We start from the raw sequence: 25,804 nt of genomic DNA, 5'->3' as shown, positions 1-25,804 counted from the left end.
GTTCAGTTCAGTTCAGTTGCTCAGTCGTGTCCGACTCTTTGAGACCCCGTGGACTGCAGCATGCCAGGCCTCCCTGTCCATCACCAGCTCCATGTCCATTGAGTCGGTGATGCCATCCAACCATCTCATCCTCTGTCGTCTCTTCTCCTGCCTTCAATCTTTCCCAGCATCAGGGACTTTTCCAAGGAGTCAGTTCTTCACATCAGGTGGCCAAAGTATTGCAGTTTCAGCTTCAGCTTTAGTGCTTCCAATGACTATTCAGGACTGAGCTCCTTTAGGACTGACTGGAACTCCTTGCAGTCCAGGATATTCTCAGAAGTCTTGAACACCACAGTTCAAAAGCATAAATTCTTCGGTGCTCAGCTTTTTTTATAGTCCAGCTCTCATATCCATACATGACTACTGGAAAAACCATAACCTTGACTGTATGGACCTTTGTTGGCAAAGTAATTTCTCTGCTTTTTAATATGCTGTCTAGGTTGGTCACAGCTTTTCTTCCAAGGAGCAAGCATTTTTAAATTTCATGGCTGCAGTCACCATCTGCAGTGATTTTAGAGCTCAAGAAAATAACGTTTCTCAATGTTTCCATTGTTTCACCATCTATTTGCTATGAAGTGATGGGATAAAGTGATGATCTTTGTTTTTTGAATGCTGAGTTTTAAGCCAGTTTTTTCACTGTCCTCTTTCACTTTCATCAAGAGGCTCTTTAGTTTTTCACTCTCTGCATTAAGGGTGGTGTCATCTGCATATCTGAGGTTATTGATATTTCTCCTGGCAATCTTGATTCCAGCTTGTGATTCATCCAGCCTGGCATTTCTCATGATGTACTCTGCATATAAGTTAAATAAACAGGGTGACAACATACAGTCTTGATGTACTCCTTTCCTGATGTAGAACCAGTCTTTATTACAATCATACTTCCCAAAATCTATCTTGCATATACCTTTTAGTTAAGCACCAATGTGAAATGTTTATATAATTTTCTTTAAAATCTTATTGAAAATAAGAAAAATATTTTTTTCCTTGAAATACACATCCAAGAGAATATATAATAAAAATGAGTGAAAAGATATGAAAATATGAAAAATTAAAATATTGTTGTATAAAGACTGGAGTGTTTTGTTAAATCAATCCCATGGTAACCTGTTTGGCACAGAATAATAATTTATTCTAAAATTAATAGAATTAATTGGATCATAAGTAAATAAAATAATTAACATTTTAAAAGGTTTCAAATGAGTGATAGGTAATGGAATAAGAAAAGATACTGATCCCATCATTAAATATGTATTTAGGGCACTAAAGATTAATTACAGTCAAATGGAGGGTTATTGCTAGAAAAAGACTAATCAGAATATGTGAGGAAATTAAAATAAATCAGAAAAATATAAAGGTATATATAAAAGGCTCCTTGTAAATGAGTTATAATGACTCAGAAAACTTAAATTCGTGAGTAAAGCACTGAACCAGGAATCACTGTTATTTCTTACCATGATGACCTATAATTATGTATATAAAACATCAAATGCATTTAACAAATATTACTTTCAAAAGTGACATACAAGAGAATGATAGCATTTGGATAGCATTTTACAGATTTATTTATTTATAAGTATTATCACTTTTTAAAATGACTACATTTGATAAAGTGCACAGTAATAAAAATGAAATTTTTGCTCTCTGTTCAAAGGACACTACAAGCCAGGATTTTATGACTGGAAGTTCACTAATTCAACTGTTTCATCAAATCATTTTCTGGGAGACAGCAAATTACTCAGTGGGCCTTTTATAATCAGTCCTACATTGGAATCACATGGTTTTAAGGCAGAGCTGTTCCATTAATGCACTCTGAATTTAAAACTAAGCTACTAACTCAGCTGAAGCAACTGGAAGAATTTGAATCATTTTAAGGATACTACCACTGATTGCTCTGTAACCTAGACAAGTCAGTTTTTCAGCATTTCAGCTTTTCAATTGTTAAAACGAGGTTTAAATATTCTTCTCTCACATGACTTGAACATATAGTAGGAATTATGGGAATGATTTTAGAAAAGTGGTATAACTTGTTGAAATTAAGTACATAAGTACACTTAATCATTCATACCAAGGTGATGCAATGCCTCTGCGTTCACAGGTCATTTTTAATGTGTTTATACTTTAAAAAATAGTACATATGACTATAATTATTTTATTTTAAGGAGTTCAGGATACCCATTTTAATGTCAGATGTCTGTTTGCTCAACAACATTATCACGTTTTTGTATGCCTCATACATGCACAAGATATTTGCTACAGAATTAATTTCAAGTATATGTATTCAGACAAATACAGCATCAGATTTCTAAATTAAAGATCACATAAATTCCTGAAGTTCCTAATCAGTGACTATTATTGTTGCTGTTAATCAGTCACTAAGTTGTGTCTGACTCTTTGCAATCCCATGGACTGCAGCATGTCAGGCTTCCCTGTTCTTTACCATCTCTCAGAGATTGCTCAGATTCATATCCATTAAGTCAGTGATGCTATCCAACCATCTCATCCTTTGTCATTCCCTTACCTCCTGCCCTCAGTCTTTTTCAGCAGGTCAGCTCTTCACATCAGGTAGCTAAAGTATTGGATCTTCAGCTTCAGCCTCAGTCCTTCCAATGAATTTTAAATTAAGGGGTGATTTCCTTCAGGATTGACATGTTTGATCTCCTTGCTGTCAAAGGGATTTTCAAGAGTCTTTTCCAGCATCACAATTGGAAAGCATCACTTCTTCAGTGCTCAGCCTACTTTATGGTCCAGCTCACATCTGTACATGACTACTGGAAAAAGCAAAGCTTTGACAATAGGATCTTTGTTGGCAAAGTGATGTCTCTGATTTTTAATATACAGTCTAAGTGTGTCATAGTTAGTTTTTCTTCCAAGGAGCAAGCATATTTTAATTTCATGGCTGCCATCATTATCCACAGTGATTTTGGAGCACAAGATAATGAAATCTGCCACATTTCCCCCATTTATTTGCCATGAAGTGATGGCACTGGATGCCATTAACTTAGCTTTTGAATGTGAGTTTTAAGTCAGGACTTTCACTCTGATCTTTCACCTTAACAAGAGGCTCTTTAGTTCCTCTTCACTTTCTGTCATTAGAGTGGTATCATCTGTATAACTGAGGTTGTTGATATTTCTACTGAGCAATCTTGATTTCAGCTTGTGCTTGATCCAGCCTGACACTTTGCATGATGTACTCTGCATCAAGTTAAATAAACATGTTGACAGTATACAGCCTTGTCTTACTCCTTTACCAATTTTGAACCAGTCCATTGTTCCATGCTTGGTTTTAGCTGTCTTGAACTGCATACAGGTTTTTCAGGAAGCTGGTCTGGTATTTCCATCTCTTTAAAATTTTTCCACACTTTATTTTGATCCACGCAGTCAAAAGCTATAGCATAGTCAATGAAGCAGATGTTGATGCTTTTCTAGGAATCCTTTTCTTTTTCTATGATCCCTTGGATGTTGGCAATTTGATCTCTGTTTCTGCTGTCCTTAGTAAATTCAGTTTGTACATCTGGAAGTTCTCAGTTAACATACTGCTGAAGTCCAGCTTGAAATATTTTGAGCATCACCTTCCTAACATTGAAATGAGCACAACTGTACTGTAGTTTGAACATCTTTGGTATTTCATTTCTTTTCAAATGGAATGAAAACTAACCCTTTCCAGTTCAGTAGCCATTGCTGAGTTTTCCAAATTTGCTGGCATATTGAGTGGAACACTTTAACAGCATCATCTTTTAGGATTTGAAATAGCTCTGCTGGAATTCCATCACTTCCACTAGCTTTGCTCATAGTAATGCTTCATAATGCCCACTACTTAAAACTCAACATTCACAAAACTAAGATCATGGCATCCAGTCCTATCACTTCATAGCAAATAGATGGTGAAACAATGGAAACACTGAGAGACATTATTTTTTGAGGCTCCAAAATCACTGCAGATGGTGACTGCAGCCATGAAATTCAAAGACGCTTGCTTCTTGGAAGAAAAGCTATGACCAACCTAGTCAGCATATTAAAAAGCAGAGACATTACTTTGCCAACAAAAGTCTGTCTAGACAAGGCTATGGTTTTTCCAGTAGTCATGTATGGAGGTGAGAGCTGGACTATAAAGAAATCTGAGTGCCGAAGACTTGATGCTTTTGAACGGTGATGTTGGCAGACTCTTGAGTGTCCCTTGGACTGCAAGGAGATCCAACCTGGAAATCCTAAAGGAAATCAGTCCTGAATATTCATTGGAAGGACTGATGCTGATGCCGAAACTCCAATACTTTGGCCACCTGATGCAAAGAACTGACTCATTGGAAAAGACAATGATGCTGGGAAAGATTGAAGATGGGAGTAGAAGAGGACAACAGAGGATGAGATGGTTCGATGTCATCACCAACATGATGGACATGAGCTTGAGTAGGCTCTGGGAGTTGGTGATGGACAGGGAAGCCTGCCGTGTTGCAGTCCATGGGATCACAAAGAGTCAGACATGACTGAGTGACTGAACTGAACTGAATGCCCACTATAGTTTACACTCCAGTATATCTGGCTCTAAGTGAGTGATCATACCAGAGTGGTTATCCAAACCATTAAGGCCTGTTTTTTCCTAGTTCTTCTGTGTATTCTTGCCACCTCTCCTTAATCTCTTCTGCTTCTGGTGAGTGTCTGCTGTTTCTGTCCTTTATTGTGGCCATCTTTGTATGAAATGTTCCCTTGGTATCGCCAGTTTTCTTGAAGAGATCTCTAATCTTGCCCATTCTGTTGTTTTTCTCTATTTTTTTGCATCGTTCATATAAGAAGGCTTTCTTTTCTCTCCTTTCTATTTTCCATAACTCTGCATTCAGTTGGGAATATCTTTCCCTTTCTCTTTGCCTTTCACTTCTCTTTTCTCAGCTATTAGTAAGGCCTCCTCTGATAACCACTTTGCCTTCTTGCATTTCTTTTTCTTTGGGATGCTTTTGGTCACAGCCTCCTGTAGAATATTACAAACCTCTATCCATAGTTCTTCAGGAATCCTGTCCATCAGACCTAATACCTTGAATCTATTCATCACCTCTATGTATAATTATACGGGATTTTATTTAGGTCACATCAGAATGGCCTAGTGGTTTTACCTACTTTATTCAAGAAAGCCTGAAGTTTGCAATAAGGAGCTCATGATCTGAGCAACAGTCAGCTCCTGGTCCCGATTTTACTGACTTTATAGTAAAATTTACACTGACTCTATCTTCAGCTGCATAGGATATAATCAATCTGATTTCAGTACTGCCCATCTCATGATGTCCATGTGTAGAGTCATCTCTTGTGTTTTTGGAAGAGCACATTTGCTATGTCCAGTGTGTTCTCTTGGCAAAACTTGTTAGCCTTTGTTCTGCTTCCTTTTGTACTCCAAAACCAACCTTGCCTGTTCCTCCAGGTTCTCTTGACTTCCTACTTTTGCATTCCAATCCCCTATGATGAAAAGGACATTTTTTTTTTTTTTTTTAGTTCTAGAGGATCTTGTAGGTCTTCATAGAACTGTTTGACTTCATCTTCATTGGTGTTAGTGATGGGGCACAGACTTGGATTACTCTGATGTTGAATGGTTTGCATTGGAAAAGAACCAAGATCATTCTGTCATTTTTGAGACTGCCCCCAAGTACCATATTTTGGATTCTTTTGTTGACTAGGAGGGATACTCCATTTCTTCTAAAGGATTCTTACAGTAGTTGATAAAATGGTCAAATAAATTAAAATTTCCCATTCCCTTCCATTTTAGTTCACTGATTCCTAAGATGTTGATGTTCACGCTTCCTATCTCCCACTTGGCCATGTCCAATTTACCTTGATTCATGGACCTAACCTTCCAGGTTCCTACACAATATTAGAGTCTATACGCTTTGCGGTAGGTCTAAAGGCATTCTTCAAAGGGACTTATGCCAACATGCACCTCCCAGGACTGCAGTTGTCAGTCCCCTTGTCCCTGGACAAGGGACACTGCTGTTACATGCCTCTGCAGGAGACCTTCAAACACTCACAGGAAGGAGAAGAAGAGCCCATGTCCTTCAACTCTGTCATCTCCAGAAGAAACAAGAACTTCAATCCCATAGCCTCCAGAATGAAAACCACAATCACAGGAAAATAACCAAAATGATCACATGGATCATTGCCCTGTGCAACTCAATGAAACTATGAGCCATGCCATGCAGGATCACCCAAGATGGATGGGTCATAGTGTAGAGTTCTGACAAAACGTGGTTCACTGGTGAAGGGAACTGGAAATCACTCCAGTATTCTTTCCTCAAGAACCCCATGAACACTATGAAAAGGCAAAAGTTATGACAGTGGAAGATGAGCTCCCTTGGTTGGTAGGTGTCCAATATGCTACTGGGGAACAGCAGGGTATTACCTCCAGAAAGAATGAAGAGGCTGGGCCAAAGAAGAAATGATGCTAAGTTGTGGTTGTGTCTCGTGGTGAAAGTAAAGTCTGATGCTATATAGAACAATCAGCGAATATTATTAACACTTCAATTATATAATGTACATTAGCAAATAAAACAATATAAGCATGTAACATTTTTCACTTCAATTTTTGACTGAAATACTCTCTGGATAGAAACATCATATTACTCTATTCACTTCCTATGGTTAAACTTACAAAATAATACATATGTCTGACCAGTTTTCCTCCACTTTATAAGGGGAAAACTCTCAACTTGTATCAAATGCAGAAAAATTAAACTGATTTAAGAATAAGACAATTGATATAAAGTTAGTTATATCACTGTATATGGACTTTATAAAACCAGAAACCTCAAATAAATATAGCAAGGAGACCAACAGGGGAGCTCTCCCACCCTGCAACAATAGAAGAGCTCCAACATAAGAGCTTCTGAGGTGAGGTGGCTCAGTGATAAAGAATCTGCCTGCCAATGCAGGAGTTGTAGGAGATGCAGGTTGGATCTCTTGGTCAGGAAGGTCCCCTGGAGGAGGACCTAGCAACCCACTCCAGTATTCTTGCCAGGAGAACCTCATGGAGAGAGGAACCTGGCAGACGACAGAGTTGGACATGAATGAAGCAACTAAGCATGCACATACATGCAAAGCAGAAGAAACTTCCTCTTCCTTCTTGGTAAGGACTCAGATAATCAAAAGCCACAGACTCTTCTTTGTTATGGCCCTCCTAACTCCCTTTTCTCTATACATCAGCACCTTCACTTGCCTGAAGGGACTTGCACATGACTTGTCCTGGTCACAGTCTCTGAACTGAGATTCCTTCTTTGGTCAAGGAATATTTGGCAGCTTATTTGTTTCAGGTCAATAATTTTGTTACACTCTACAGAGTGCTATACAATATGACAACTGACAACCAGATGTTGCTATAGGGCACTTGAATTGTAGCCAGTCTCAATTGAGATGTACCATAAGCATATCAGATTTCAAAGACTTAGTATAAAAATTTAAAATTTTCTCCGTAATAAGTTGATATTGATTGCACAATCAAAAGCATTTTGCATATTTAAAATTAAAATATTACATCAATTTCACTGGTTAAGTTTTACTTGTTAATGCTGCCATTAGAAAATTAATATGTACATCAGTTTCACTGGTTCAGTTTTACTTCTGTGCAAGGGAGTTATTTCCTGCCATATCAATAAACAAGGATGTCATAGCCATCAGGGATTCCCACCCTCCAAATGTGAATTTCTAAGTCCAGGAAGAATAGTATGTGTTATCTGGCAGCCATCAGCCAACTCCCATGGTGAGCACTGGCCCCAGATAGCTGAGAGGCATATGAAAGGAATGATTTCAGTAAGCCTAGACTCTTGCATCTTCCCAAACATAGAAAAGTGCTAAGTTCCTTGAGATTTCTGGTTTTCCTTAATTAATAATAATCTCTTGATGTTCAAACTATCTGCCCCTTGTCATAAGCTTTTATATAAACTTACTCCTCTCCCTCCACCTCCTTGGAGCAGTTATCTCAGGGTTAGTTGAGATGATGTTTTTCAGGCTTGAATCCTAAAAATTCCCACCAAGTAAAGCATAACTCCCAACTTCTAAACTGTAACTATTTTTTTTTATCCTGATACTTGCTAATGCTGCCACTAGAAAATTTGAAATACATATGTGACTAACATTGTTTTTCCAGTGATCAAAACTAAGTCGAGCTGTCAAAAAAAAAAAAGATGGAATCCACCAAGCATATACTCTTCCTTGAAAAGAGGAATCAAAAGCACTCAGATATACGCTTAGATATACAATTTAAATAATGATACACATATAGTATTTATGACAAATATTAAAAATGACAGGAACACCTAGCAAGATGGGGGAGGAGCACGTAGATGTGGAATGCATCTCTCTCCACTGATGCATCAGAAATACATGGAACACTGGCTGAAGACTAATAGGAGTCACTGATCACCAGAAAGAATTATATGGACCCACACATAACTGGGTAAAATGAAAGATAGAAGGGAGAAAGAGGAGGAGAGCAAGAGGGAATGGACCTGCAGCCAGGGGTGGAGGAGCTAAAGCCAAGGGAGAAATTCCCACATTCAAAAAATCAGTTGCGACATAAGGGAAGCATTTGAGGCTGTCTGAGTGAAGCAGGTGAGCTGTAATAGCCTGAATGGAGTGAGAACCACACGGATAACCAGTGCCTTAGCCCTAGGTACCCCAGAACAGGATGAGTGTCCTACCAGTGAGCAGGGTGGCTGGGAGCTGAACCATGGGGATCAGATAGCAATCCAGGGGCATGGACTATAGTTGACTGTGAGGGGATGGCCTGAGGGAACGTGGGGTAGAATCCACAGCAAGAAATGCCTTTGGAGGAAAACTCGGTGACCACGGAGTCAGGGTACTACTGCTGAGTCACGTGAAGGGGTCGAGCCCCCAGTGTAGCCTCTCTCCCTACAAATATCAGCACTGGCAGCCAGTCAAGCAATAGAGACAGACCCCAGTGAAGGCTGCTGTTTCCAAACAATAAAGAACGATCAGCCAGGGAGGCCCTTTGAACTCCAGCAGCTAGAGGCTAGAAAAGACTAATAATAAAACCATATCGTGCCTGTGGCCACCAGCTTTCCTACAGAAATGGCACTGCAAGGGACTCTATGATCCAACAAGCCATATCACCTCCATGCCCCATCCTCACTGGGGCAGTCCAAAGTACTCAAGGCAGCCTCAGGAGCAGACTCCTGTGAATGGCACACAAGCATAGGTAGGGATAAAATTGCAATTCAGCTCCAGGGGTAGAGAGACTAAGGAAGAGGATGGAAAAATTTTCCAGCAGCTACACAAGCTTCAGAATAAATCCACATGCTCAACTAGGCAGACTCTGTGTCTATGGACTATATAAAAAGACAATGAGTGTTCCCACAGAAGAAAATGCTCTAGATCTGGAAGCTATGGACATGGAGGCAAGCATACATGGCAGTGGGGCCAAATTACAGTGTGAGCTGTCCCAACAGCTGGTCTAGGAAACAGCGCTTTCCACCACTGGAGAACCTCCTAGGAGGCAGAGGTGGGTCATGGTTCACAGCAGGGGCAAGAATGCTGACAGCTGAGAATCTAGAAAATATTTATTATTTTTTTTATGTTTTTATTTTTTACCTTTCGTTTTAGTATTTTGTTTCTCTTCATATTTCAGTTGTTGTGGTTGTTGTTATATTTCTATTTAGGCACATGAGATTATTTTTTATCATACTTTTAATTTCTTTCATATATTTCTACTTCCACATTGCCTTTCTGCTGTTTTGTGTTTTTTTGTTTTCTTTTTGGTTCTGCTTTCTTCTTGTTTTTCTTGAATACATATGGATTTTTATTTAAATACTTCTATTTAACTTTGCTTTTATATATATATTTTAACATCTTTGTTTGTTTGGGTTTGTGCTTTATTCTACAGTTGGTACTCTGCTTTGGTTTTATTTTCTGTTTTGTGTTTTAGATAGTTTTGCTTTTAATTAGTTGATTTTATTTTCAGTTTCATTGTTTCTAGGGTCACATTCCTGTACTGTTTTCTTTGCTATATTTTGGTTCTTTTTGAGTATATGTATGTATGTATGTGCATATGTGTTTGTGTGTGTTCAGTTCAGTTCAATTCAGTCACTCAGTCGTGTCCGACTCTCCGTGACCCCATGAATCACAGCACGCCAGGCCTCCCTGTCCATCACCAACTCCCGGAGTACACTCAAACTCATGTCCACAGAGTCGGTGATGCCATCCAGCCATCTCATTCTCCGTCGTCCCCTTCTCCTCCCGCCCCCAACCTTTCCCAGCATCAGAGTCTTTTCCAGTGAGTCAACTCGCCGCATGAGGTGGCCAAAGTATTGCAGTTTCAGCTTCAGCATCAGTCCCTCCAATGAACATCCAGGATTGATCTCCAAGTTCTGTTGTTTTTCTTTCTGTTTGTTGACTTTGCTTTTACCATTTATCTTGCTTTCATTTCCTGTTTTTTTTCTGGGGGGGGAGTGTTTAAACCTCTTTATAGTCATGATGTAAAGCTTTTGGAGTCTTGGATCCCCAATTGGAAGTTGGGTCTGAGAATCTGGGGTGGGGGGCACTAAGGTCAGGATGATAGACTGCTAGAGAACTCCAGATTCCAGTGAGTATTAATCAGTGAGAACGTCCATGAAGGCCTCCAACTGAATCCAAGACCTGGCATCACCCATGTGCCTGCAGCACCCATATATATGCTGTCTACAAGAGACCCCCTTCAGACCTAGGGACACGTACAGACTGAAAGTGAGGGTGTGGAAAAAGATGTTCCATGAAAATAGAAATCAAAGGAAAGTTAGAGTATGAATTCTCATATCAGACAAAATGGACTTTAAAATAAAGACTATTAAAAAAGAAAAGGAAGGATACTACATAATGATCAATGGCTCCATCTAATTTACAGTCCATAAATTGTAAATATATATGTGTCCAACATAGGAGAACTTACAATACATAAAGGAAATGCTAACAGATGTAAAAAGGGGAATCAACAGTAAAAACATAGTAGGGGGTTTTAACACCCTCAATTACACCAATGGAAAAATCATCCAGACAGAAAATTTGTAAGGGAACACAAGCCTTACATGTCACATTAGACCATGTGGTCCTAACTGATATCTATAGGACATTCCATCCAAAAGAAGCAAAATATATTTTTTTTCTCAAGTTCATATGGAACATTCTCTAGTATAGAACACATCTGGGGCCACAAATCAAATTTCAGTAAATTTAAAGAAATTGAAGTCATATCAAGCATTTTTTCTGATCAAAACAATATGGGATTAGATATCAATTACATGAAAAAAAATAAAAAACACAAACACATACAGGCTAAACAAGATGCTGCTATATAACCAAGAGGTCAATGAAGAAATCAAATTGGAAATCAAAAATGCCTAGAAACAAATGACAATGAAAATACAATAATCAGAAACAAAAGGGACATGGCAAAAGCAGTTCAAAGAGGAATTTTCTAGCAATGTAATCCTACCACAAGAAACAAGAAAAGTATCAAATAAATGACCTAACTCTACACCAAAAGCAATTAGAAAAAGAATAACAACAAAAGACCCAAGTTAGTAGAAGAATCATAATACTCAAGGTAGAAACAAATGAAAAAGAAATGAAGAAAACAATAACAAAAATCAATAAAACCAAAATGTGGTTCTTTGAGAAGATAAACATACCAATCACAAGTACAGAAATTGAAACTGTGATCAAAAATCTTCCAACAACAACAAAAATCACAGGGCCACATGCTTTCACAGCTGAATTCTATCAAACATGTAGAAAAGAGCTAGCACCTATTCTTCTCAAACTCTTCGAAAAATGGGCATAGGGAGGACCATTCCAAAACCCATACTACGAGACCACCATGACCCTGACACCAAAACTGACAAGATAGCACAAAAAAGATTATAGGCCAATATCACTGATGAAAATATATGCAAAAATCCTACCAAAATACTAGCAAATAGAATCCAACAACACAATAAATGAATCATACACCATGATCAAGTGGGATTTATCTCGGGGATCCAAGGATTCTTCAATATATGCAAATCAACATGACACAACAGATTAATAAATTGAAAGATAAAAACCATATGACAATCTCAAAATATGCAGAAAAAGCTTTTGACAAAATTAAAAACCTATTTATGATTTAAAAAACTCTAGAAAATGGGCATAGAAGGAACCTACATGAACATAATAAAGGCCATTTGTGACAGACAAGCAGCAATCATTATTCACAACAGTGAAAACCTGAATGCATTTCCTCTAAGATCAGGAACAAGTGATCTCACCACCAGTGTCAACATAAATCTTAGTCATGGAAATCAGAGAAGCAAAAGAAATGAAAGCAATCTAGACTGGAAAAGTAGAAATAAAACTTTCACTATTTGCAGACTACATGCAACTGTATAAAGAAACCCCTAAAGATACCACCAGAAAATTACTAACCAATGAATTTAGTAACATTGCCAGATACAAAATTAATACACAGAAATCCCTTGCATTCCTATACACTAATAATGAAATATAAGAAACAGAAATTAATGAAATAATCACATTTGTCACTGTGAGAAAAAGAATGCAATACCTAGGAATAAAACTACCTAACGAGAAAAAGTCGGACACGACTGAGCGACTGAACTGAACTGAACTGAAGGAGAAAAAAGATCTGTAAGCAGAAAAGTATAAGACACTCATGAAAGAAATTGAAGATGATACCAAGAGATGGAGGGCATATCATGCTCTTTGATTGGAAGAATCAATATTGTGAAAATGACTATACCATACGAAACAATCTACAGATTCAAAAACAAAAAATCTATCAAATTACCAATTAGCATTTTTCACAGAATTAGAAGAAAAAAATTTACAATTTGTATGGTAAAACAAAGATTCCAAATAACCAAAGTAAACTTGAGAAAGGAAAACAGAGCTGGAGGAATAATCCTTCCTGACTCCCAAGTATACTAGAAAGATACAGCAATCAAGAAAATATGGCACTGGTACAAAAACTGAACTACAGATCAACAGAACAAGAGAGGAAGTCCGGAGATAAACTCATGAACCTTTGGGCGCCTTATCTTTGACGAAAGAGGCAAGAATAATACAATGGAGAAAAGAGCTTCTTCAATAATTGGTGTGGGAAAACTGGATAATTGTGTGTCAAAAAATAAAATTAGAACACTCCCTAAAACCAAACAAAAAATAAAATGGATTAAAGATGTAAATGTAAGGTTAGAAACTATGAAATTCTAGAGGAAAATATAGGTAGAACACACTTTGAAGTAAATAGCAGCAAAGTCCTCTTTGACTGACCTCCCAGAGTAATAGAAATAAAAAGAAAAATAAACAAATGGGACATAATTAACTTAAAAGCTTTTGTACAGCAAAGGATACCATAAACAACCTGAAAAGGCAACCCTTAGAATAGGAGAATATAAATGTGAATGAAGCAATGGGTAAAGGATTAATCACGAAAATATATAAGCAACTCATGCAGCTCAATATCTGAAAAACTAACAACCCTCCTCCCCCCAAAAAAATGGGCAGTAGACCTAAATAGACATTTCTTCAAAAAAAGACATATGGATGGCCAAAAGGTACATGAAAAGATGATCAACACTGTCCATTATTTGAGAAATGCAAATGAAAAGTACAGTGAGTATCACCTCACACCAGTCAGTATGGCCATCATCAAAAAAACTTACAAACAATAAGTGCTGGCGAGGATGTAGAAAAAAGGGAACACTCTTCATGGTAATGATGGGAATGTAAATTGATACAGCCACTATGGAGAACAGTATGGAATTTAAAAAAAACAACAACAGGAGTAAAACATGAGCCAACAATACCACTACTGGTCATATACCCTTAGAAAACATAATTCAAAAAGAGACATGTACTCCAATGTTTATTGAAGCATTGTTCACAATAGCCCAGATACAGAAGCAACCTAGACACATAAATGGGTAAAGAAATTGTGGTACATATATACAATGGAAGTGTAATCAGTCATAAAAAGGAATGAATTTGAGTCAGTTGAACTGAGGTGAATGACCTAGAGCCTGTTATACAGAATGAAGTAAACAGAAAGAGAATAATAAATACTGTATATTAACACATGTACATGGAATCAAGAAAAATGGTACTTATGAACATATTTGCGAGGAAGGAATGGAGTTGTGGGCACAGTGGGGGATGAAGATGGTGGGACAAATTGAGACGGCAGCATTGAAACATATATATCACCATGTGTAAAAAAGATACCTAGTGGGAAATTGCTGTATAACACATGCAGCTTAGCATGGTGCTGTGTCATGACACACAGGGACCAGAGGAGGGGCAGGTGGTAGATAGGCTCAAGAGGTAGAGGATGTATCTATGCTTACTGCTGATTCAAACCGTTTTATGCAGAAAACAACACAAAATTGCAAAGCAAACATCTTCCAATTAAAAAAAAAAAAAGAAAGCATGAAGAGAAAGAATGAAAAGCCTCTGCTGATAATTACCTTCTATCATAAAACACAATGATTATGATATGTCCACTTGATTTAAGAAAAGAACATCTATATATAAAAACAATGCCAAATTAAAAATGAATATAAGCATATCAGCATAACAGCAATATGCTAATATGCCACCTTTTTGTATAGTTCTTCTGTGTATTCCTGCCACCTCTTCTTAATCTCTTCTGCTTCTGGTAGGTCCTTGCCATTTCTTTATTGTGCCCATTTTTGCATGAAATGTTTCCTTGGCATCTCCAATTTTCTTGAAGAGATCCCTTGAATTTCCTATTCTATTCTTTTCTTCTATTTCTTTGCATCATTCCCTTAAGAAGGGTTTTATATCTCTCCTTGATATTCTCTGGAAACCAGCATTCAGTTGGTTATATCTTTCCCTTTCACTTCTCTTCTTTTCTCAGCTATTTGCAAAGGAAAAGAAGAAAGCTTCACATATTATCCTCCTTGATTTCACAGTAGACTACACAAAGCTACAGTAAAAATGAAAAAATTATGGTACTAACACAAAAACAGAAACATACATCAGTGGAACAGAATCAAGAACCCAGAAATAAACTCATACTACCTGGTTAAATAATCTACAAAAAAGGAGAGAGAATAGAAAACAGGGAAAAGACAGACTATTCAAAGAATGATGTTGGGAAAACTGGACAGCTATATGCAAAATAATTAACCTGGATGATTTACGTACACCATGTAGAAAAATTTACCCAGAATGAAATCAGACAAATTTAGGACATGAAACTCTTAAAACACCTAAAAGAAAATATAGGCAGTATGCTCTCTCTCTTACATTCATCTTGGCAATATTTTTAAGAATCTGTCTCCAGAATCAAAGGAAACAAAAGAAAACTGAATGAATTGGACTGTATCAAATAAAAAAATTTTTTTACATCAGAAGAAACTATAAAAAGTAAAGACACAGGTTACTAAGTGGAAAAAGTTATTAGCAAACAATGTATCTGATCATATAAAAAGTATGGAAGGAACTCATACAACTCAACAGTAATAAAAACAAGCAGAATAAAAAGTGAGAGAGGGTATAAAGAGCATTTTTCCAAAGACAACATACAAATTGCCAACAGGCACATGAAAAGTTGCTCAACATCATTAATCATCTGACAAATTCTAAATCAAAACTTCAAGGAGATATCACCTTACACAAGTTTAGTGTGATTATCATTAAAAAGATGACGATAAATATCAAGTTTTTGTGAGAACATGGAGCAAAGGAAATCCTCATGTATTGCTGGTGAGATTGTAAATTGGTGAAGCTACTAAGGTAAACAGTATGATGAGTTCTCAAAAAAATTAAAGAACTGTCTCATGATCCAGCAAGTTCGTTTTTGGTATTTTCCCAGAGAAAACAAAAATACTACTTTGAAAGGATATATATAGAAAAGTTTAGTTAGAGCATTATTTAAAATAGCCAACATATGGAAGCAACTGAACTTTCACCTGATAAAGAGAAGATGTTATACACACACACAGACACACACACACACGCACACACACACACACAGGAATATTGCTGAAATGTTTTAAAAATTGAAGTCTCACCATTTGCAATATAGATGAATATAAAGGATATTGTAGCAAGTGAAGTAAGAGTGAAACAGACAAAATATCTCATGAACTTAATTATCTGTTATGTAAAAGAAAAAAAACCACAAAAAACAAAGCTAATAAATGATGAAAACAGGCTGTCGATACAGAGAACAACTCAGTGGATGTCAGAAAGGAGGTTGCTGCTGCTGCTGCTAAGTCACTTCAGTCGTGTCCAACTCTGTGCGACCCCATAGACGGAAGCCCACCAGGCTCCCCCTTCCCTGGGATTCTCCAGGCAAGAACACTGGAGTGGGCTGCCATTTCCTTCTCCAGTGTGTGAAAGTGAAAAGTGAAAGTGAAGTTGCTCAGTCGTGTCCGACCCTTAGCGACCCCACGGACTGCAGCCTACCAGGCTCCTCCATCCAGTGGGTATATGAAACAGGTGAAGGAAGCTGAGAATAACTAAGACACAGCGATGTTTCCAAGGTAGCTCGGTGGTGAAAAATACACCTGCCATTGCAGAAGACTCAGGAGACATAGGTTCAGACCCTTGGTTGGGATGATCCCCTGGAATAAGTAATGGTAACCCACTCCAGTATGCCTGGAAAATTCCATTGACGCTATAGTCCATGGGGTTGCAAAGTGTCAGACAACACTGAGCACAAGCTCACACAAATGACAAGTCATAGGCATGTAACATACAACAGAAGCAATATGTTTAATAATATTGCAATTACTTCCTATGAGGATAGATGGTTATAAAGCCTATCTTGGTGATAATCATAATCTATGCAAATGTTAAAGCACTTTGCAGTACACCTGAAATTAACAATATTGTTTACCAACTATATTTCTTTTTTTAAAAAGTTATGTTCATACTATACTGTTGTCTGTTAAGTCTGCAATAGAATTATGTCTCAAAAAACAATGTACATACCATAATATTAAAATACTTAATCACTAAAAATGCTAATTATCATCTGAGACTTTGATAAGTCACAACTTTTTGGTCATGGAAGGCCTTGCTTCAATGAATTTTTCTATTTATGTAAGCAGAAGGAATAAGGGGAGGTACTTTCTTGGGAAAGGTCACTTTCTCAATCAAATTTGTTCCTCAATTAACAGTAGTGCTCTGCTATGTAGATTTTCTCATCTTTTAGTGTCTGGCTGCTGGCTTACATAAAACACAGAGAGAATGACCTTGCTTATATTTTGTGCTTCAATCTCACACTTCAGCTCCATTTACCAGCTCCAGGCTGGAGTGGAGAATACTAGTCAAGTAAAATTGTGCTTTTTGTTTTCTCATTTGTCACTCTCCCTTAACATCTGTAGATTCAGCTCTTTCAGGAACACCAGAAGAAACAGTTATCTATAGCAAGCTGAGATTTGAGCATCTCTGTGTTCCTTAGCTTAACATCATTTAAAAATACCTCAAGCAGACTGTGACTCACAGTGAGGAACAGGATGAAGACAGCTGAGATCCAAGAAAAAAATAATTTATTATTATTATATTTTGACCTGCTCCGTAGTTGCTTCTGGATTTCTTGATTTTCCTCAATTGCTTTAATTGTTGATTTCATTAGTACTATTAAATCTATTCAAGTTTTGAGATTTTTTAAAATCACACTTCTTACTTACTTTATATACTTCTGCCTCTATGTTGGGCTTTTGTGGTTGAGTATTTTTGTGGTTTATTTAAAAATAAAAACTTTTAAATTTTTATTATTAACATTTTAGATTATTTTGTTTGCCTTTCTGATTGTTCTCTTTCTGCAGTAGTTATTCTTTTATATATAAATTTATTTATATTTAAATAGTTTTTATCTACCTCTATTTAACTTTGCTTTTCTATTTTTTCTTCCTGTTATTTTTCTCACCATGTTTGTTAGTTTGCTTTGTTTTTGTTGCTTTATTCCCCAGGTGTTATCTTACTAAGGTTTTGATTTCCAATTTATTCCAATTAGTTTCATTTTTAACTGGTTGATAACACTTTTGGTTTGCCTTGCTTGCTGGGTCAATTACTTATACTTTCTTTTTTGGATTGTTTTAGTTTTGTTTATATTTGTATGTGTATGTGTATTACAATATTTTAGTTACTATTTGCCTGATTTTGTATGTACCATTTGTCTGGGGTTCATCTTTTGTTTCTTGTTTTGTTTTTGATTTTTCTGTTTGTTTTAATCTCCTTTAATGCCATAAAAAGTCATTGTGTAATCTCAGTTCCCTGGCCAAAGATCGGGCCCTGAGCCTTTGGAGTGGGACCCTATACTGACTCCAAGACCCTATACTTCCAGAGAACTTCTAACCCATGGAGTATTCATTAGTGAGAATTCCGCAAAGGCCTCCACCTGTATATAAGACCTGACATCACCCAGCTGTCACCAGGACCCCGTGCAGGTGTCTCACTCAAACAACAAACAAGACAAAAACACAAACCCAATCAGCAGCAGAGAGGATTACCACATCAAACAATCTTGAACATCAGAGAAAAAAAAAACCTCACCTCCTCCCATCAGAAAGGAAGCACAAGTCACACTCAATACGACACCTACACAAACTATTGGACCAACCTTACCCACCAAGGGCAGAAACCAAAAGGAAGAAGGAATTCGACCTTGAAGCCTGGGAAAAAAAGATTTCAAACAAAATAAGCTAAAAAAAAATGAAAAGGCAGAGAAATATTGCACAAATGAAGGAACAAGCTAGAAACACACAAGACTAAACGAACAAAGAGGAAATAAGAAAACTACCTGAAAAATAATCCAGACTAATGATAGTAAAGATGATCCAAAAGCCTCAAAAACAGAATAGAGAAAATGCAAGAATCAATTAACATATTAAACAAAGAGCTGCGAAAAATAAAGACCAAGAAAACAGTGATGAATGACATAATTATTGAAATTAAAAATATTCTAGAAGGACTCAATAGCAGAATATCTGAGGCAGAATGGATAAGTGAGCTGGAAGATAGAATGGTGGAAATAACTGCCAAAGAGTGGAATAAAGGAAGAAGAGTGAAGAACTGAGGTACCCTCAGACCTCTGGGGCATTACTAAATCCACCAACATTTGAATTCTAAGAGTCCCAGAAGAATTAGAGAAAAAGAAAGCATCTGAGTATATTTTTTAAGAGATTAGAGTTGAACATTTCTCCAGCATGGGAAAGGAAATACTCAACCAAGTCCAAGAAGACTAGAAAGTCCCATACAGAATACACCCAAGGACAAACATGCTGAGACACATACTAATCAAACTTACAAAGATTAAATACAAATAAAGAATATTAAAAGCAGCAAGGGAAAAGCAACAAATAACATACAATGGAAACCCCATATGATGAACAGTTGATCTTTCAGCAGAAACTCTTCATACCAGAAGGGAAAAGTAGGGTATATTTAAAGTACTGAAAGGGAAAAATCTACTACCAAGATTACTATATCTGGTAAGGATTTCATTCAAAAATGATGGAGAATCAAAAGTTTTGAAGACAAGGAAAAGGTAAGAGAATTTCATACCATCAAACCAGGTTTACAACAAATGTTAAAGGGAGTTATACAGACAGAAAACACGAGAGAAGATAAAAACCTACAAAAATAAACCCCAAATAATTAAGAAAATGGCAATAAAAACATATATATCAATAATTAATTTAAATTTAAATGGTTAAACATTCCAACCAAAAGACACAGACTGGTTGAATGGATTAAAAAAAAAAACAAACCATAAATATGCTGCTTACAAGAGACCCACTTCAGACCTGGAGACACATACAGATTGAAACTGAGAGGATGGAAAAATATATTCCATGCAAATGGAAATCAAAAGAAACTCGGAGTAACAATCCTCATTTCAGACAAACTAGACGTTAAAATAAAGAATATTACAAGAGGTAAAAAAGGACACTACATAATGATTAATGGCATAAATCCAAGAGGAAGACATAACAATTGTAAATATTTAACACCCAACATTGGAGCACTGCAATGCATAAATAAATACTAATAGACATTAAAAAGAGAAACAGACAATCTAACTACACCTAGAACGACTGGAAAAAGAGGAATAAAATAGTCTGAAATTTAGTAGAAGGAAAGAATCATACAGATAAGAGCAGAAATAAATGAAAAAGGAATGAAGAAAACAACAGTAACAATTAACAAAATTAAAAGTTGGTTTGTTGAGAAAATGAAAAAAAAAAAAAGACAATCCATTAGCCAACATAAAGAAAAAAAGGGAGAAGAATCAAATCAACAAAATTAGAAATGAAAAAGGAGAGGTTACAACAGATAACACAGAAATACAAAGGATCATAAAAGACTACATGCCAATAAAATGGATAACCTAGAAGAAATGGAAAGATTCTTAGAAAATTTCAACCTTTCAAGACTGAATCAGGAAGAAACAGAAATTATGAACAAGTGAATTAACAAGCACTGAAAATGAAACTGTGATAAAAACTCTCCCAAAAAACAAAAGCCCAGGGTAAGATTTCTTAATAGGTTAGAGAAAATACCTATGGTTCTAAAATGCTTTCAAAAAATTGCAGTGTAAGGCACTCCAATCTCATTCTACAAGGCCACAATCACCCTGATACCAAATCCAGACAAGGAAAACACAAAAAGGATAATTATGGACCAATATAACTGATGAACACAAATGCAAAAATGCTCAACAAAATTCTAGCAAACAGAATTCAACAACATATTAAAAAGATCATACATCATGATCAAGTCAGGTTTATCCTAGGGATTCAAGGATTCTTCAATATACACAGATCAATCAATGGGATACACCATATTAAATTGAAAGATAAAAACAATATGATACTTAACAGATGCAGAAAATGCTTTCAACAAAATTCAGCACCCTTTTATGATAAATACTCTTCAAAAAATGGGTGTAGAAAGAAACTATTTCAACATAATAAAGGCCATATATGATAAACCCACAGCAAATATTATGCTCAGTGGTGAAAAACTAAAAGCATTCTCCCTCAGATCAGGAAAAAGACAAGGATGCCTACTTTCACCACTGTTATTCAACATAGTTTTGAAAGTCTTAGCTACAGCAATTGAAGAAGGAAAAGAAATAAGAGGAATCCAGATTGGAAAAGAAGAAGTAAAACTCTCATTGTTTGCAGACAACATGATACTACACATAGAAAGCCCTATAGATACTGTCAGAAAATTACTAGAGATAATCAGTGAATTTAGCAAAGTTACAGGATACAAAATCAGTACACAGAAAGCACTTGCATTCTTATACATTGACAAGGAAGAATCAGAAAGAAAATTTAAGGAATCAATCCCAATGATCACTGCAACAAAAAGAACAAAATACCTAGGAATAAACCTACCTAAGGAAACAAAAGAACTGTATACAGAAAATTATGACACTGATGAAAGAAATCAAACAGAACATAAACAGATGGAGAGACAGTACGTGTTCCTTAGTGGGAAAAATCAATATTGTGAAAATGACTATACAACCAAATGAAATCTCCAGATTCAATGTGATCCCTATCTAATTACTATCAGCATTTTCACAGAACTAGAACAAAAAAAAATCTCACAATTCATATGAAAATACAAAAGACCCTGAATAGCCAAAGCAATCCAGACTATAATACAAAGCTACACTCATCAAGATAGTATGGCACTGTCACAAAAACAGAAATAGTGGCTAATGGGACAATATAGAATACCCAGAGAAAACCCCATGCAACTAAGGGGGTTTAACAAAGGAGCCAAAAACATAAAATGGGGCGAAGAAAGTCTCTTCGATAAGTGCTGGCAGGTAAACAGCTATGTGTAAAAGAATAAATTAGAACACTTCCTAATGCTGTTCACAAAGATAAACTCAAAATGGATTAATGGACTAAATGCAAGACCAGAAACTATAAAACTCTTAGGGGAAAACATAGGGTAAACATTCTGTGACATAAATCGCAGCAAGATCCTCTATGATCCACCTCCTAAAGTAATGGAAATAAAAGCAAAAATAAACAAATAGAAACTAATTGGACTTAAAAGCTTTTGCACGGCAAAGGAAATGATAACAAGATGAAAAGACAACTCTCATTGTGTGAGAAAATAATAGGAAATGAAAAATTGACAAAGAATTAATTTCCAAACATACAAGCATCTCATACAACTCAATACCAGTAAAACAAACCTAATCAAAATTGGGAAAAAGACCTAAACAGACATTTCTCTGAAGAATACACACAGATGGTTAATAAACACATGAAAAGATGCTCAACATTGCTCATTATTAGAGAAATGCAAATCCAAACTACAATGAGATGGTCAGAATGGCCATCATCAAAAAATTCACAAACAATAAATGCTAGAGAGGATGTGGAGAAAAGGGAACCCTCTTGCACTGTTGGTGGGATTGATATGCAAATTGATACAGCCACCGTGAAAGACAGTATGGAAGTATGGAGTATTCCTTTAAAAACTAGGAATAAAACCACCATGTGACCCAGCAACGGAGAAGGCAATGGCAAGCCACTCCAGTACTCTTGCCTAGAAAGTCCCATGGATGGAGGAGCCTGGTGGGCTGCAGTCCATGGGGTCGCTAAGGGTCGGACACGACTGAGCAACTTCACTTTCATTTTCACTTTCACACAATGGAGAAGGAAATGGCAACCCACTCCAGTGTTCTTTCCTGGAGAATCCCAGGGACGGGGGAACCTGGTGGGCTTCCGTCTATGGGGTCACACAGAGTCGGACACGACTGAAGTGACTTAGCAGCAGCAGCAGCAGTGACCCATCAAACCACTACTAGGCATATACCCTGAGGAAACCAAAATTGAAAAAGACACATGTAACCCAATGTTCATTGTATCTCAAATAATTTTATGCAATGTGGAAGCTATGACTTTATGAAATGTATTAGTTCGTAAGTAACAGGAATTGAAAGTTGAACTTACTCCTTGAGCCATGGTTTGCAGAATTAGTGTGTTAGTAAGCATGAAAATAATCTCCAACAGAAAACTCTTGTGTGGCCAGGTGTACTGTAAATAAGTATTATTTTGAAAGGAACCTTTTTTTTTTTTTCTTTTCTCTGAGCAATAGGTCACAACAGTGGGCTTAAGTGTGCTGTGTCACTTCAGTCATGTCCGACTCTGTGTGACCCTATGAACTGTGGCCCGCCAGGCTCCTCTGTCCACGGGATTCTCCAGACAAGAATACTGGGGGTTGCCATGGACTTCTCCAGGGGGTCTTCCCAACCCAGGGATCGAACCTGGATCTCTTATGTCTCCTGCATTGTCAGGCGGGTTCTTTACCACTAGCACCACCTGGGAAGCCCATAGGCTTAAATACTCAGCATTTGAAAAGGAACGCATTTGAGTCAGTTCTAATGAGGTGGATGAACCTAGAGCCTATCATACAGAGTGAAGTAAGTCAGAAAGACAAAACAAATGTGGTGCTGGAGAAGACTCTTGAGAGTCCCTTGGACTGCAAGGAGATCCAACCAGTCCATTCTAAAGGAGATCAATCCTGGGTGTTCATTGGAAGGACTGATGCTAAAGCTGAAACTCCAATACTTTGGCCACCTCATGCAATGAGTTGACTCACTGGAAAAGAGTCTGATGCTGGGAGGGATTGGGGGTGTGAGGAGACGGGGATGACAGAGAATGAGATGACTGGATGGCATCACCGACTCGATGGTCATGAGTTTGAGTGAACTCCGGGAGTTGGTGATGGACAGGGAGGCCTGGTGTGCTGTGATTCATGGGGTCGCAACGAGTTGGACACGACTGAGCGACTGAACTGAACTGAACTGAATGCATATATATGGAATCTAGAAAGACAGTACTGATGAACCTATATGCAGAGCAGTAATGGAGGCCCAAAGATAGAGAACAGACTTACGGACACAGGGCTGGGGTGTGGAAGGAGAGGATGGGATGTAAGGAGAGAGTAACATGGAAACACATATATTAATATATGTAAAGTAGATAGCCAATGGGAATTTGCTGTATGACTCAGGGAACTGAAACCAGGGCTTTGTAACAGAGAGGTGGGATGGAGAGGGAGGCGGGAGGAAGGTTCAGGGGAGAGGGGACATAGATTTAGCTATGGCTGATTCATATTGGTATTTGGCAGAAACCAATACAACTCCAATACTTTGGCCACCTCATGAGACGAGTTGACTCACTGGAAAAGACTCTGATGCTGGGAAAGGTTGGGGGCGGGAGGAGAAGGGGACGACGGAGAATGAGATGGCTGGATGGCATCACCGACTCTGTGGACATGAGTTTGAGTGTACTCCGGGAGTTGGTGATGGACAGGGAGGCCTGGCGTGCTGTGATTCATGGGGTCGCGGAGAGTCGGACACGACTGAGCGACTGAACTGAACTGAACTGAACTGAATACAATAATGTAAAGCAATTATCCTTCAATTAAATAAATTTATAAATTTAAATAATACATTTTTTTAAAAAGTAAATAAATTAAAAAAAACACCCCAATATCAGTCTTACTTAAAACATTAGAAATAGAAAATATCTAAAGAAAAAAAAGTAGTGTGTGCCTCTCTTTTACTTATTAACATGCTGCGCTATGCAGAGGAAAACTATAATTTCAGAACTCTGCTTACTTATTTTTATTGGCAATTAGCAGACGTAATTCTAGAGTTTCGTTTTATTGTTTGTTTGTGAGGTATGTGCTCCTTTTTTGTGGAAGGGGAGCTCAGATGTATTCCCATGGATGATGTGGGGTAGAAAGGTTATAGAAATCTTCAGGGAGATTATGAGATGCAGAAATTTGAGAATCACAACTCTACAGCTATAAAACTAGATGTCTATAAATTGTACACAATGAGAAATCAAGTCCAAGTTGAAAATCTTTACTATGTTACTAGCAATCTTTACTATCTTACTAGCAATTTTAGTAGTTTCTAAAATTACTATGCTTTTTATTACTATTAAAAATAGAGGAAGACCTCTATTTTATTTTGCAAATTGAATACACTCATTCTTAAAATCTCATGTGAACACTTTAGTAACAGAAAAACAAGACAAAAATACGCAATTCAAAATTTAAAACGTGAAAATGTGGCCATTTTAGTATATTTGCTTCTTAAAGCATATTAATTTGTAAAAGCAAAACAAAACAGAAGACAATGTCTTACCTTCCATCTCGATTCCAGTCATACACCTCTACTTTGACTGTTCTGTCCATGGTGAAAACATACACACAGGATAAAGTTACTTATTAAGATCAAATTAACATATGATTGAAAGTTAAAAAATAAGTTATAGATTTTCTTAGATAAAATATTTTATACTTTCAAGTTTTACAAAATAAAGTTGATTTCCTAATTTTTGCACTAGTCTTCAATTTTTACTTTAAAATAGGTTTTTAAAATCACACAGATTATTAAATTCTTTAAACAGAGTAGGAAATTAAACAGGAAAACCATTTATAGTTTGACTCAGCTCTTCAATGAGGAGCATAGAGCTACTTTTCCACTCTTCAAAACAGTTGTCTTCGTATTTTGACATTGAGTTTGTATTTCTCAAACTCGGCATAGATCAGAATCACATGGAAGGCTTGTAAAAATGTGAATTACTTGACCTCATGCCCAAGTGTTTCTGGTTCAGTAGTCCCTGGGGTAGACCCAAGAACTTGAATTTTTATGTTTCATAAAGTGATGCTGATGCTGCTAACTATATTATGCAATATAGTTAGAACTGTATTATAC

General features: G+C 36.9%; 1 protein-coding gene across 1 annotated transcript in view; it reads right to left on the bottom strand.

Annotated features, from left to right (window-relative positions):
• Positions 1-25,804, bottom strand: part of CPNE8 (copine 8) — a 336,603-nt gene that overhangs the window by 137,663 nt on the left and 173,136 nt on the right. The window contains exon 10 of the mRNA XM_055396464.2: positions 25,232-25,273. Coding sequence (XP_055252439.1) covers positions 25,232-25,273 — 42 coding nt within the window. The remainder of the gene's footprint in view (positions 1-25,231; positions 25,274-25,804) is intronic.

This window comes from Moschus berezovskii, chromosome 6 (genome assembly GCF_049115385.1).
Source record: "Moschus berezovskii isolate FMDL1 chromosome 6, NW_MosBer_1.0, whole genome shotgun sequence".
NCBI classification, from domain to species: Eukaryota; Metazoa; Chordata; class Mammalia; order Artiodactyla; family Moschidae; genus Moschus; species Moschus berezovskii.
The sequence above is the reverse complement of the archived record's forward strand: the minus strand, read 5'-3'. Positions and strand labels throughout refer to the sequence as shown.